The sequence below is a fragment of the Sorex araneus genome, chromosome X (assembly GCF_027595985.1).
Source record: "Sorex araneus isolate mSorAra2 chromosome X, mSorAra2.pri, whole genome shotgun sequence".
Lineage (NCBI taxonomy): Eukaryota > Metazoa > Chordata > Mammalia > Eulipotyphla > Soricidae > Sorex > Sorex araneus.
The window spans coordinates 39,891,799-39,906,525 of record NC_073313.1 but is presented as its reverse complement, the minus strand read 5'-3'; the positions used below and the strand labels follow the sequence as shown (position 1 = coordinate 39,906,525).

General features: G+C 41.9%; 1 protein-coding gene and 1 pseudogene across 1 annotated transcript; one reads left to right on the top strand and one right to left on the bottom strand.

Annotated features, from left to right (window-relative positions):
* Positions 1-10,073, bottom strand: part of LOC129399724 (transcription factor AP-2 gamma-like) — a 38,055-nt pseudogene extending 27,982 nt beyond the window's left edge.
* LOC101552913 (ferritin light chain-like) lies at positions 10,072-10,611 on the top strand. Its single transcript, XM_055121072.1, has one exon. It carries the CDS (start codon positions 10,072-10,074, stop codon positions 10,609-10,611), a length of 540 nt encoding a protein of 179 aa, XP_054977047.1.
* The last annotated feature ends 4,116 nt before the right edge of the window (positions 10,612-14,727 follow it).

Genomic DNA, 14,727 nt, shown 5'->3' with positions numbered 1-14,727 from the left:
GAAAGAAACATTTGTGTCTGTTTAAATGAAGCTCAAGAAGGAAAGAAATATCTAGCCTTTCTATCCTGATTAGAAAATAATAGTTTTGTTGTAATGGGTTTTTTTAAAAAGAAAATAATATTCTCTGGACCAAATTTCAAGTAAACTAGCTAGATTCAAACATTTGTCTCAGCATCTGCTCTTGAGAGAACCCAAAAATTTATAACCAAATTAGCACAGGAGTTCCCAGCTTTGGTTCTACAGGTTTCTCATAATCTCTGAAAGTACACTCTTCCTACTTGGTATGATTTGACAGGTAATTTTTGGAGTCTGGGAATTCTGAAAAAAATTCCATGTAAACTAAAGGCAATAGCTACCCCAACCCCTATGACATCATACCAAATAAATATGTTCTATTTCATTGGGATTTGTTTGCTTGTAGTGGCCAAGGATCACACCTAAGTCCTCTCAAATACGATGACTAATCCCCAAGCCACACTTCTGGTTCCAGAACTTTGAAATAGCATAAGAAACCTGTCCTGAATTTGGGACTGAAGAATTCTTTGTTGGTTGAGGCACGGGGCCATACTGTTGTGTGTACTGTGGAGGGTCTAGTAACTAGATGCCAGTAGTATTCTCAACCCATTTATGGCAACCAAAAATGTTTCCAGGCTTTGACAAATGTTTTCTGGGGGACACAAGCAACTCAGCTTGTTTCAGATACCTGTGGGATGCACAGATAGTATTGATTTTATGAGCCAGGCAGTGGGTGAATTAGTGAGGACATGGGTAGGATGAAGAGTAATCATGTGTGTTTTTGGAGAAAATAATCAACCAACACTTTCTGTTTCATAACTGTGCTTGTTGCCAGGATTTTCCTCATCCAGAGTAGATAAACAACTCAGAACAAAATTGTACCCCTTATAGCTCCTTTTAGAAAAATGACAAGCATACAAAGACCATTATGCTGTTTATGTAACATCAGTTTTTAGGTGAGTTCAATTTGGATGACAAGTCTTTAAGCAGCTATTTCAGAGCCTGTCAGTTTCTGGGTTGCTAGGGCTGTTTTGATTTTAAAGTCTTTATGGATAGCTATTTTTCAAAATTTCAACATGCAGTCTCAATATGGGGAATGCCATTAGAGCTAAGGGCCTGATAAAAGAGGCTTTCATAGCTATATTTTGGGGTCTAGTTTGGAATAGTGATATATGTGCAAATAAGATGCCTTATGAGAGCTGCAAATTTGGGGTTGTGGGGTAGTAAAAGAGAGTGTCAAACATATACTCCAAAATCCCTGTACTCCCTTTAAATAGAAGTGACATAGAGGAATGAACATAGACTAATACTGGTGCCAAGACCTTCCTTTGATCCACTGTAATTTTGATATAAAGGTACTAATTGGTGCTTCTCATCAACACTGTATTCTAATACCTCCAACATCAAATCATAAAGCAAACCAGTAGTAGGATTTGTCTATATCTTTCCTCAAACAAATCAGATACCCTCCACCACTACATTGCTGTGCTGTAACAGTGAGTTTTTCTGCCAATTAGTAGCACCTAGCACTTGTTGGCTTTCTTTTGGTCTCTTATGGTTGCCTCACCTTTACCTAGGTCCTGGGAATTTACATTCCCCTTGGGCAAGCCTGTAGTCACAGGGCAGGAATTCAAGTGTAGTTTCCTCACTTTGTGATAAAATAAATGCTGAGTGTGGTTTACATTCTAGAGTTCCTCTTGTATCATTATGAAGCCCAAACTTCTCCTGAGATCCCAACTTTGTTTCTTCTTTTCTCTTTTTTGTCCTGCTTTTCCCACTCTCTTTTGCTCTTCTGGGAGCACTTTGCTAGTAAATTACTTGCACATGATTCCTCATCTTCTGGTCTGTTTCTGGGAAAGCTGACCCGGGACATAATTATTCCAAAGTTTAAGTTTAAGTGAGAGAAGTGAATCCTATCACTGACATGGTTCCTTGATGTAGAGCATGGAGATCTTGGACTGGAGAGCTAAGAAATCAAGCAGACCTTGGTTGGGGCTGGAGAGATAGTACAGAGCGTAAGGCACTTGCCTTACACACAGCTGACCTGGGTTCAATACCCAGCACCATATGTTATCCCATGCACAACCGAGAGTGATCCCTGAGTACAGAGCTTCCAGGTGTAGCCAAAAAATAAAAACAAAGCCAAAAGTAAGAATGCAATCAAGCAAGCAAGACTTCTGTCACCTACACACTGTTCCCCCACCTCTACGATATATTGAACTACAAAAGACTACAGGAGCCAATATGGTATCTCAGCCAACTGGATATAAGAGAAACTATCTTTGCTTATGTTTAAATGCACTAGATTTTGACTATCCAAAGCTTGACCTTTGTGTTTTCCTACTTCAAATGACACTGTCACTGGAGATAGTGATTCTGAAAAATGGACACACAGGAGGAAATCTAAATCAAAAACATATTAGGAGCCAAGGAGATGGTTCAAAGGTCTGGAGCACATGCCTGATTCACAGACTGCTAAGTTCACTTCCCAGATGGCCTCCAAAACCCTGTATAGGATCGCCTAAAAATAACTGGCCTGTTTCTAGTACTTACTAGAATTTGAATGAGACTCCATAATTACATTGTAAAAATGATGACACAAATGTTTTTTGTAATGTATTCTACTTGTTTTCTTATGCATTAGAATTGCTATGTTAATGTTTCCATTTCAGGCAAGAAATCTCAAAGAGGTTATGTCATCTGCCCAATATCACAGTCAGAGAGAAAATGTTGGATTGACAGTATAGAAGGTGCTTGCCTTGCAAACAGCTGACCTGGGTTCAATCCCCAGCATTCCATATGGCTCCCTGAGCACTGGCAGGAGTAATTTCTAAGTTCAGAACAGGAGGAACCCCTGAGCATCTCCGGGTATAGCCCAACCTGCCCCCACCCCACCGAAAAAAGGAGTCAGTGGCAGAGCTAGGTTCTGAGGCCATATTGGTTTGATTCAGCCAACTAGGTGCTTAACCACCCACCAAATTATAGTTCTGATATCTCCAAAGTGATGAGGAAAAGGTTTGTCAATATTTTCACAAGGCAGAGAATGATCTCATCTAGGAAGTTTTATGTAAACATTTTTCTTTTTAAAAAAAGAATAAGTAGATATAGAGAAACATTAAATATATTAACTGAGACTGTCATGCAGATAGTATATCATACGGGGAAGTTTTCTTAAGCTTAGCATTTTCTTATTACTAGGGCAATATGATGATTAATGGTTTATGCACAAGGAAGACAATGATCATTTTCTATGTAATCATTTGGAAAACACAGTACCTAATATCATTTTTCTTCTCTTTGCTACACACCAAGATTCTTCTCAGATCTCAATTTTCATTTGTATTCTCTCTACCCCTAGCATCTTTTTTGCCCTAGAACCAAAACAATGAAAATTGCAGAAGCACTGCACTTATATTCAATTAATTCCCTCCAGTACTGGGAAAATGTGCTATTCCTGAATTCTAACAAATAGTTTTTGCAAACCTTAAATACAATATGATAACCTCCTATGAAAGAAAATTGATGATATGCTATACACAGGATATATATTCATATTTTTAAACTGCACTTTTTATTTTTAAAATTTTTCCTAAATTTTATTTTTTTATTAAGTTGTTCACAATAATTCATTACATTTAATATTCAAACACCATTCCCACCACCATTGCACCTTCCCACAACCATATTTCAAATTTTTCCACCCAAATCCCAAATTGTGGCCCCGATATCTTGGTACCTCAGTGGTGTAAGCTTGGTACATTAGTGGTGTAAAGTCTGAGAGGTCTCACGGCCACCAATGCAAATGCGCACTCCAGTAATTCTAAAATTTAGAATACGATTACATAGCAGATTCACTTTAGGAAGCTTTATTTCTGAGTCTCTGAATCATGGCCACTGATGAGATGATATAGTGCCAGGGGGCAGTTTTGTGGGTGTGACTGCCAAGCTACTGGTAAACTTCAGAGATGGGGAGAGGACTATATTCACATTTTAACTTAACCACTGAGGGAAGACTGCAGTCATCACTATATCACTGTATCACTGTTATCCCATTGTTCATCGATTTGCTCAAGTGGGAGACAGTAACGTCTCCATTTGTCCTAGATCTGAGATTTTAGCAGCCTCTCTTTACTCATGCTTCCCAACAGTGCCACATTAGAGACTCCTTCAGGGTCAGGGGAATGAGACCCATCATTGTTATTGTTTTCGGCATATCAAATACACCACAGGGAGCTTGCCAGGCTCTGCTGTGCAGGCAGGATACTCTCAGTAGCTTGCCTGGTTCTCTGAGAGGGAGAACTAGATTCTTGGCCACCCGCGTCTGGGAGCTTTGTTTTATAGTCTCCGAATCTTGGCTGTTGATGGGATTACATGGGGGGAGGTGGAGGGGGACAGTTTATGGATGTAACCGCTTAGCTACCGGAAAGTGGGGGATCTGGGTGGAGGAGGTCCAGTCCTGATCCGAGCAGGCTTGGAGATCTCAGCCCCGGGTCCCATACATCTGGGTTCCTCTGTCGGTTCCTTCATGCCTGAGGCTCAACCAAGCATGTGAAGAGTGGCCTTGAGCATGGCTGTGGCTGGGTTCCGGAGGTCTTTGGCTGCCGAGGCTCTGCTTCGGGGTGGGGAGGGAAACTCAACCCACTCCCTCCAAGAGACCCCAGTGAAGACAGCTAGGCATGGGGACAGGAGACTCTGCAGTCATAACTCTGAAATTTTAAGATATCAATTTTCATAAAGAAACCCTGGTGCACTGTTGATAGAAATGTAAATTGACACTATGGGAAATGGTATGGTGATTCTGTGAAAAAAATTAAAAATAGATCTTTTTCAACCCCCCCGCCCAATTCAATTCTGTGAATCAGTCAATCTTCTCATGATACTGGACCTTTGTTGCTACCTTGCTGGGAGGGAGGAGATGCAGTGTTGGAGTACTTGGGGAAGGGAGGGAGGTACACTGGTGAGCGGTGTAGTGCTGGAACTTGGTGCATGAGACACCATTATTAACAATATTGTAAACCACAGAATCTTGTTAAAAATTACAAAAGTAAAAATGAAAGTGGAAGTACCATGAGTCCAACAACACGAGTGCTAGACATTTAGATAAAGGACAGAAAATCACTAGTTCTACAAGATATTTTGAGCCTTAGCCGCCATGTGCACTCACTCACTACTCCTACTCTACCAAATCCCAACTGAACCTCCTAGAAGATGCATGCCAAGCAGCTAAACCTTACTGAATTACTGCCCCTCCCACTGCTGAAATCCCCAGAGTGCCCACAGGAAGCAGGAAGGGCCAAAACCCACCAAACAAAGGCTCTGGCAGCAGCACCCATCCCCATCACTATTGCTACACCAAGAGCTCAACTCCACCGTCTCATGAATATTCTCAGCAGAGACACCAATCTCTGAATCATTTCAGTACTGGCACTCAGACTGAGAACTCTGGGTTTCCCCACCCCCCACTCCCAGAATCAGAATGGATAGCCTCTCCCCAACAGTCCTGAAGCCCAGCAGTCCTGCCCCAGCAAGACTGCCCACCATCCACATCTGCCTCCTTGTGGACTCTGGCCCAGACTATAGATCTGCAAGTTTCTGGATCACACGGATGGGCCTTTCTGAAACAAAAAAGATTTAACAAATTTTTAGATAAGTACTTACCAACCTGCAATCTAATATAACAGTGCTCACGTACATTTTTCTTTCCCTTGATCTATTGATATTAATACTGCAACTTTGGTGTTTCATCAATTTTTTTATGCTGATTTTTTTTTGCTTTTTGAGTCACACCCGGCGATGCACAGGGGTTACTCCTGGCTAATGCACTCAGGAATTAATCCTGGCGGTGCTCAGGGGACCCTATGGGATGCTGGGAATCAAACCCTGGTCAGCCGCATGCAAGGTCAATGCCCTAACCACTGTACTATCACTCTGGCCCCCCAAAACAGAGCTTTTCTGGGGATATTCAGGGAACTGTATGGGATGCTGAGAATTGAACCTGGGTCAGCCGCATGCAAGCCAAATGCCCTACCCGCTGTGCTATTTATTGCTCCAGCCCCTATTTTTTTTTTTTTATCTTTTTTTTCTTTTCTCTTTTTTTTGAATCACCAGGAGATACAGTTACAAAGCTTTTATGTTTGAGTTTTGGTCATACAATGATCAAACACCCATCCCTTCACCAGTGCACATTTTCCACCACCAAAATCCCCAGTATCCCCCTCTGCCCAATCTCAACCCTTCCCCTGCCTGTGTGGCAGGCAATTTCCACAATATTCTCTCTCTACTTTGATCACTGTCACTGTCATCACTGTCATCCCGCTTGAGCAGGCACCAGTAAAGTCTCCATTGTGAGACTTGTTACTGTTTTTGGCATATCAAATACGCCACAGGCAGCTTGCCAGGCTCTGCCGTGCGGGTGGGATACTCTTGGTAGCTTGCCAGGCTTTCCGAGAGGGGTGGGGGACTTGAACTTGGGTCGGCAGTGTGTAAGGTGAACTCCCTACCCGCTGTGCTATCGCTCCAGCCCATGATTAAATAATATGTTCCTTTCCTTGCAACTCTTCTGGCCCCTTTCTCTTTTTATTTAAAATTTCAACACCTGTCCCACCCTTATTACTTGGAATTTTCCCACCACTACTCAAACCTGCCAAAAAGGCACTGCTAGAGAATTTGCTTTTTATTGATTGTTGCGGATAGCATATAATGTCACTCCTGGAATTTGAAAATTTTAATAATCATGGTCTGGAGAGATCTCTGCAATGAGCTGCTCGGATCTGAGATTCCTTTGTGTGTCCCTGGATCATGGCCATTTAGGAGCTTAATAAGTAGCTGGGTAACATTTTGTGGGCATCATCTCAGAGTCCCATCGGGGCGGGGATAAGGCTGTTTCATGAATTTTAACACTAGAATAGCATCAACAGTTGCCGCTTTCTTCTACATTAAATTAAAAAATTTTTAAATGATATCTTAGGGTCACAGAGAGATAGTAAAGCTGATAGGGCACTTGCCTTACATGAGACTGATAGAGGTTCAATCTCTGCACCCATTTGGTCCCCTAAGCGCCACCAAGAGTGATCCCTGAGCACAGAGTGAGGAGTAAGCCCTGAGTACCAGTACTGGGTGTGGCCTAACAAAACCAAAAAAGATTTATTTTCATCCCTATGGTCATAACAGTATTATTCACAATAGCCAAACATGGAATCAACATAAATGCCCATTGACAGATGTCTAGATAAAGGAGCTATGATATCTATGATCAATGGAATGATACTTTACTCTTAAGGAGAGATGAAATGATAGATCTTAGGATAAAATAAATCTTGGGTTGTGTGCTATACATTAAGTAAGTGAGGAGGTGAAAGACAATAATGGCAAGTTAGCTTATGTGTGGAATATAAATCACTAAAGCAAACTGGCAAGTAAAATACATAACTAACCCCGAGGGCAGGAGCGATAACACAGCGGGTAGGGCGTTTGCTTTGCACGCGGCCGACCTGTGTTTGATTCCCTGCTTCCCATATGGTCCCCCGGGTCACTGCTAGGAGTAATTCCTGAGTGCATGAGCCAGGAGTAACCCCTGTGCATCGCTGGGTGTGACTGAACCAAAAAGAAATAAACACTAACCTCGAGACTTGGTGAAAACTATGATGGTTATCAGAACTTTGGTTACAGATGGGCTGATCTTATATACATATAAAGGTGTGATGTTAGAACCCTTAACTGCTTTAGTGTTGTAAACTAATGATAAATTGCTTTTTAAAAGGAGGAAATGATGTCAGCTTTCAGAGAAAATTTGAAAACTTGTAGCTGTGAAAAAAATATAGGATATTTTTTATTTACTCATTGATGGGGCTGGAGCGATAGCACAGCAGTTGGGCTTTCGCCTTTCACTTGGCCAACCCATGTTCAATTCCTCCGCCCCTCTCGGAGAGCCCGGCAAGCTGCTGAGAGTATGGAGCCCGCATGGCAGAGCCTGGCAAGCTACCCGTGCGTACTGGATATGCCAAAAACAGTAACAATAAGTCTCTCAATGAGAGATGTTACTGGTGCCCGCTTGAACAAATCGATGAGGAACGGGATTTAAGTGATTTCTCATTGATGCTTGGGTGGTTGAGACCATTCCTGGCAATATCACGGACAGGTGGGATGGTGTTGAAACTTCCAAACTTACACTACTTAGTGTTGGGTGTCACAAGGTGTACACTCAGAAGTGCTAGAGCCATGAGGTACGTTTTGTTTTGTTTCATTTAGAACTAGGTACCAAGTTTAGAGCAGAATTCTCTTATTTCAGGCTCAAATATTGTTTTCCATGCATAGGATATGTCCTCCTGTTTGATGGGATACACATGATAGCATTCTAATTCTGAAATAGCCCCCAGAAAGTGGAATTTAAGAAAATAAAGACTAACCATAGAATCATAAGGCAGGAAGAAACCCCAATGGAACAATTACTCCTACCCTCCCCTTTAAACCTAGAATGGTTACCTCATTCTGTATGGATTTATTTTCTGGTTTTGCTAGGAATTATTAATCTGCATGTTCGTCTTTAGTGCCATACATATTATGTTTCAACTAATAGTGGACCCTCTGGGAAATTACAAGAAGCCACAAGTATAGAAAAAAACACTTGGCTCTGTAACAGAATTCAGTAGAAATCTTATAAGAAATAATAGCTATAGCAATAAATGAAAAACCAGAGGGTGACTATTAAAAATATAAGATAGATTCTTAAATGAAAAATCCTTAAGTTAAATATCTTGCAAATATTCCATTCTACATTCTACAGAGTGGGTCTTGTTCTTCTCAATGTGGTGATCAGGTAATTAATATACATTTCAATGAGAAACCTTTTGAATATAAAGGGCAAACTGTTTTAAATATTTATCTATGTATCCATAATTTAGGAGGGCACCATTAATAATGCTGTAAAGACCACAGGATTTCTGTGGGCAATCTGAACTAGTCACCCTCCCAAAGAGGAATAAAGAGCAGGGGAAAATATATGTATACAGGTCTACAATCAGAATGAAGGCAATTTTAAGAAGTAGGTAAAGAGTAAAGGGGTTGGACATCTTTACCTTGGGTTATCTTTTCTCAACTTGGAATTGTAAGAAAGGATGCCAGTGACAGACTCCTTTTTGAAAATTAAGAAAGAAGTTTTATCAAAAGCTAAATTGAGAAAGGCTGGAGAGATACTATAGCATGTAGGACTCTTGCCTTGCACACAGCTGACCTGAGTTTGATCTCTGGCATTCCATATGGTCAACCGAGCCCACTAAGAGTGATGCTTGAGCACAGAGCCAGGAGTCAGTCCCAAGCACCCTGTGGCCCAAACACACACACCTTCAAAAGAAACATTAAATTGAGAGCACTAAATGCTAACCACTGGACCACCAGGGAAGTGAACCAGTTTCAAATGTTATTTTTAAAAGTGCCTCTCATAGAGACAGGTGGGTGGGTGGGAGGGAAACCGGTCACTGGTGGGGCAAAGGGGACACTGGTGAAGAGATAGGTGTTAAAACATTGTATTCCTGAAACCCAATCATGAATAACTGAAACTCGTGGTGAAGAAGGAAGGAAGGAAGGAAGGAAGGAAGGAAGGAAGGAAGGAAGGAAGGAAGGAAGGAAGGAAGGAAGGAAGGAAGGAAGGAAGGAAGGAAGGAAGGAAGGAAGGGAGGGAGGGAGGGAGGGAGGGAGGGAGGAAGAGAAAGAAAGAAAGAAAGAAAGAAAGAAAGAAAGAAAGAAAGAAAGAAAGAAAGAAAGAAAGAAAGAAAGAAAGAAAGAAAGAAAGAAAGAAAGAAAGAAAGAAAGAGAGAGAGAAAGAGAGAGAGAAAGAGCGAGCCAGCTGAAGTTATAGAGGCCGTTCTGAATCGTCCCTGTAGGTCTCTTTCGGGGGCAGAAACAGGCCCGGATACTCCTACACTAGTATCGCCCGGTCCCCGCCAACTCCCCCGCTCCGTCACTCCCTGGTGCCTGCAGCAACCTCCACCTCTCATTCTCAGCTGCACTTCGACCAGCTCACATCGTCTTGGAGGAAGAACTCCTTCCAGCTGACCAGCCATGAACATTCGGTTCCGTCAGGTTCATTCCTCCAAGATGGGGGTCGCCCTCAACCATGTGGCCACCGTGCATCGCCAGGCCTCCTCCACCTACTCGTCTCTGGGCATCTATTTCCAGTGCCAAGATGTGGCCCTGGGAGATGTGAGCGCTTTCTTCCGGGAGCTGGCCGAGGAGAAGCGGGAGGCTGCCAGGTATTTCCTGAAGCAGTCCCGCCTGGGGTGTGACTGCCCCCTGACCCAGGGGCCGCCGGGGCCCAGCTCAGGTGAGTGGTGCAGCTGCCTGCATGCCATGGAAGTGGCCCTGGAGCTGGAGAAGAGCCTGCACCAGGCCCTGCTGGAGCTGCATTCCCTGGCCTCTGCCAAAGAAGAAACCAACCTCCTTGCCTTTCTGGAGGACTACTTCCTGGAGAAGGAGGAAGAGCGCTTGAAGCAGATGAGCGACTACCTGACCAACCTCCGCCGGCTGGTTCACCCACCCGTGAAGGCCAAGCTCGGGGAGTTTCTCTTCAAAAAGGCCTCTCACAAGCCCAAGTGTGACTAAGAGCCTCGGGTCTGTATGCTTCTGCCCTGGAAATTTCTGCTGAGCTTCTTTCCCCCCCATCCTAATGCAGCCTTTCTGAATACTTTGCAGCTCTCCAGCCCGGACAACAACGGAAACCAAGATGATTTTGCAGAGCAGGTGAGATAAATCTCGGCTGAGAGGTGTGTGGAGAAGAGTTTGCTAATCTGAGTAATTCTCTGAGCTGTTCTCAAGAAATGGAGTCTAGCTCTTGTGACTCACTTGTAGACGTTAGTATCAGAGAAGTTTGCTCTATCAAGAAAAATGAACACACCTATTCAGCAAATGTTGCATAAATTTTAGGGGATAATGTCTCTGCATCCTTTTGCAGGACTGACTTAAATTCATATTGTAAACTTTATCTTTGATTTTGCTTAGCAAAGAGAAGTGAACATTTCGACCAACTCACACTGTTTTCACCCACCCCTTCCCCACCAATCTTCAAACTCATCGTTTTTCCTGATTTTTCAAGTTGGTGTGATGCCATCTGCATGTGATGAATCCAGTGAAAAAGAAGTCTGTGAAATTCATCTCTGGGTCTCCCATTAAAATGCTACATCATGCACTGTCTTTTATATGAAGGCTCTCAAGAGACATTTCTTTCTGGTTTTAATATTTGGAATAACAGTGCTTGGTTAGACTAGTTGGTTTGTTTTTGTATTATGGATGCTGTAGATTATGTGACTAAATATGTTTCTTTGTCTGACTGCCTGCTAGAAAGCTTAGAGCTAAATTTGTGTTTTAGGAATGAATGGGTATGATTGTATAAGCATTTTTTGTAAACTTCATTATGAGTGAGTTCTTCTGTTACTAATTGCTTAATGTATTTTATGGAACACTTCCTTCTTAAAAAACCTTCTTGAGCAAAGTTGCATATACAGAGATAAATAAACTTTAAAATTGCAAATTAAAAATGACTCTGTTATTCATTTTCGAGACAAGAGAAGATAAGGACTCTCTAAGAGAGCCAAAGTGATTAGAATAGAAGACACTCAGAAGAAGATTAAATTCCAGAAGCCCAAAGAAGATGCAGTAAAATGTACTATTCATTTGTAAATGTGTTTCCTTTTATTTGGTGAGCTATTTTATACTAAATCTATATATTTGTGTCCCACAAATAAATCTAACTTTGTGTTATTTTTTTCACACATTGAAAAGCTGCAGTGATAACTTGTTCTAAAGCCATGGAAGTGGAAAAAATAAATTATTTTTCTATAGCAATTTTCCTTCTGAGACCCAGCAAACTAGAGACACAGGATAACGTTTTTATTCTATAAGGATCAGAGGAACAGTAAGAATATTTTATAGAGGTAAAAACAACTATTTTTGCTCAGCAAGGGAGAAAATTTTATCTACAAACTTCATGCAGGTTTGGGATGGGGGAGCATTGGGGCCACCTCTAGTGATGCTCATAGATTATTCACTCTCTGCTCAGGAATTACTGCTGGTGGTATTTGGGGGATCATATGGGATGCTGAGGATCAAACACACTCAGCAGCAAGCAAGGCAAATGCCTTGCACGTGGCCAACCCGGGTTCAATTCCCACCATCCCATATGGTCCCCTGAACACTATCAGGAGTAATTTCTGAGTGCATGAGCCAGGAGTAACCCCTGTGCATCTCCAGGTGTGATCCAAAAAGCCAAAAAAAAACAACCCCAAAAAACTATCACTCCAGCCCCCATTTATAGGGGGATTTAATAGCATATATTAAAATATACTGGAACATTTTGATCTTATTGTATTGATAAATCTTACTGATAAATAGGATTCAGACTATTTTTTTCCAAAAATGAATATATTTGTCAAACCATTACATATCGGTGTTTTTTATGTTGAAAATGGGGTTGTCAAGGACCATAGAGACAGGAACAGAAATATTACACCAGGTTGGAAGCTTGCCTCATTGAGCTGGGGAAGAAGGCAGCTGGAATAGAGAAGGGATCACTAAATCAATAATGGTTGGAGGGATAGCTCCAGATGGGAGATATGTGCTGAAAGTAGATAAAGGACCAAACATGAAGCCTCTTAGTACCTGTATTTTGAACCATAATACCCCAAAGTAGAGAGAGAGTGTGGGGGAAATTGTCTGCCATAGAGGCAGGGGGAGGGGTGGGGTGTGGGGGGTGTATACTGGGGACATTGGTGGTGCAAAATGTGCACTGGTGGAGAGATGGGTGTTCGATCATTATATGACTGAAATTCAAACATGAAAACTTTGTAACTGTATCTCATGGTGATCCAATAAATTTTAAAGAATGGGGTTGTAAGGGAAGGTTTTATTAAAATCTCCAAATAGACTGAAATTTTCTTTGGCCATCAATTCTTGCAAAATAGTAACTTGTTGAACAAACATGATTCAAAACCATATGGATAAAATAAAAGTTTGGCTTTTAAAAATGACTTAAGGTTCTTGGCAAATTTATATTTGGAAATATGGAGATTTGACTAAATTAATTTGGAAATAAGAACCACAGTGATTAGTCTCACAATTAATTTGGAAATAAGAACCACAGTGATTTCCTCTGTAGCTAAATACTGTGTGTGCTTTTACATAGAATAATAATAAATAACTCCTCAAAACTACAACTAAATTCCTTATGTCAAGCTTCAAGACTATTCTTGGTCAATCATGTGCAATCTAGCCTTAAAATAGAATTTTCTACTACTTCCCCATTGTTGAAAGTTTTGGGGAAAGCAGTCACTTTTCTTTCATCTCAATTCAGATCACTTAGGGGCTGGAGTAACAGGACAGCAGATAGGGTGTTTGCCTTGCATGGTGCAGACCCCAGTTCGATCCCCAGCATCACAGATGTTCCCCTGAGGTCCGTTAGGAGTGGTCCCTAAGTGCAGAACCAAGAATAAGTCCTGAGAACCTCTGGGTTTGGGCCCCAAATAAACATAAGCAAAAAATTCAGAGTACTTAGAACTGTTCTTGAGCACTGGACTCTGGTACAGAATGCCTATTTTTTTTATATCTTGCCTCATTAGGATACTATATTTAGCTGTTAATCCTAACTCATCTTGGTAGTCTCATTAAATATGTGAATTACCGGGGCTGGAGCTATAGCACAGCGGGTAGGGCGTTTGCCTTGTACGCGGCCGACCCGGGTTCGATTCCCAGCATCCCATATGGTCCTCTGAGCACCGCCAGGAGTAATTACTGAGTGCAGAGCCAGGATTAACCCCTGTGCAGAGCCAGGTGTGACCCAAAAAGAAAAAAAAATATGTGAATTACTTAAGTCATGGTCCAGCACAACAATAAAATGTAGCTTTTTTTTAAAAAAAAATTATTTTATTATATTGAATCTCCGTGAAAAAAATACAAAGATTTCAAGTTTAAGTCTCAGTCATTTAATGATTGAACCCCCATCCCTTCACCAGTACACATGTTCCACCACCAAGAACCCCAATATACGCCCTCCCACCCAGCCCCCACCTAAGTAGCTAATGATCTTCATTTTATTCTCTCTATACTTTGAGTACATTCAATATTTCAATAGGGAACTCACTATTATTGTTTGGAATTTTCCCCCAACAATCAGACCTGCTGCAAAGGCATCATTTAATAATTTGTTTTCATTGCTGAGAATGAAGATTCTATGAGTTTTGGATTTCTGATATTTTAGTTCAGTTCACAGTCTAGATGCATTTCTGTAAGAAGCCGCTCTGGGTGCCAAAATGGGTTAGAAGACCTCTTGGATCATAGTCTTTAGGAGCAGAGGGTCTGTTTCTCGAGCAGCAGCTCTGGATCTTATCTGGGCCGAGGGCGTGCCGGTAACGCCCCCTTCCCATGATCGCCTATGAGCCACAATATTGCAAAGTTCATACCTCTGGGTGGAAGTCTTAGGGGGTGGCTCTCGCCACGTGGGTGATGCCGCCGCCGCCATTTTCCTTGCAGAAAAATAGGGTGGAGAGGGAGAATCCCTCCCCGGGCGGCACATAGTCGTAGTACAGCTCACAGTCTAGATGCATTTCTGTAAGAAGCTGCTCTGGGTGCCAAAATGGGTTAGAAGACCTCTTGGATCACAGTTTTTAGGAGCAGAGGGTCTGTTTTGTGAGCAGCAGCTCTGGATCTTATCTGGGCCGAGGGCCAAAT

Bases quoted from the DNA above. Each gene is read 5' to 3' on its own strand.
- LOC101552913 (XM_055121072.1), top strand. From the start codon at position 10,072: ATGAACATTCGGTTCCGTCAGGTTCATTCCTCCAAGATGGGGGTCGCC.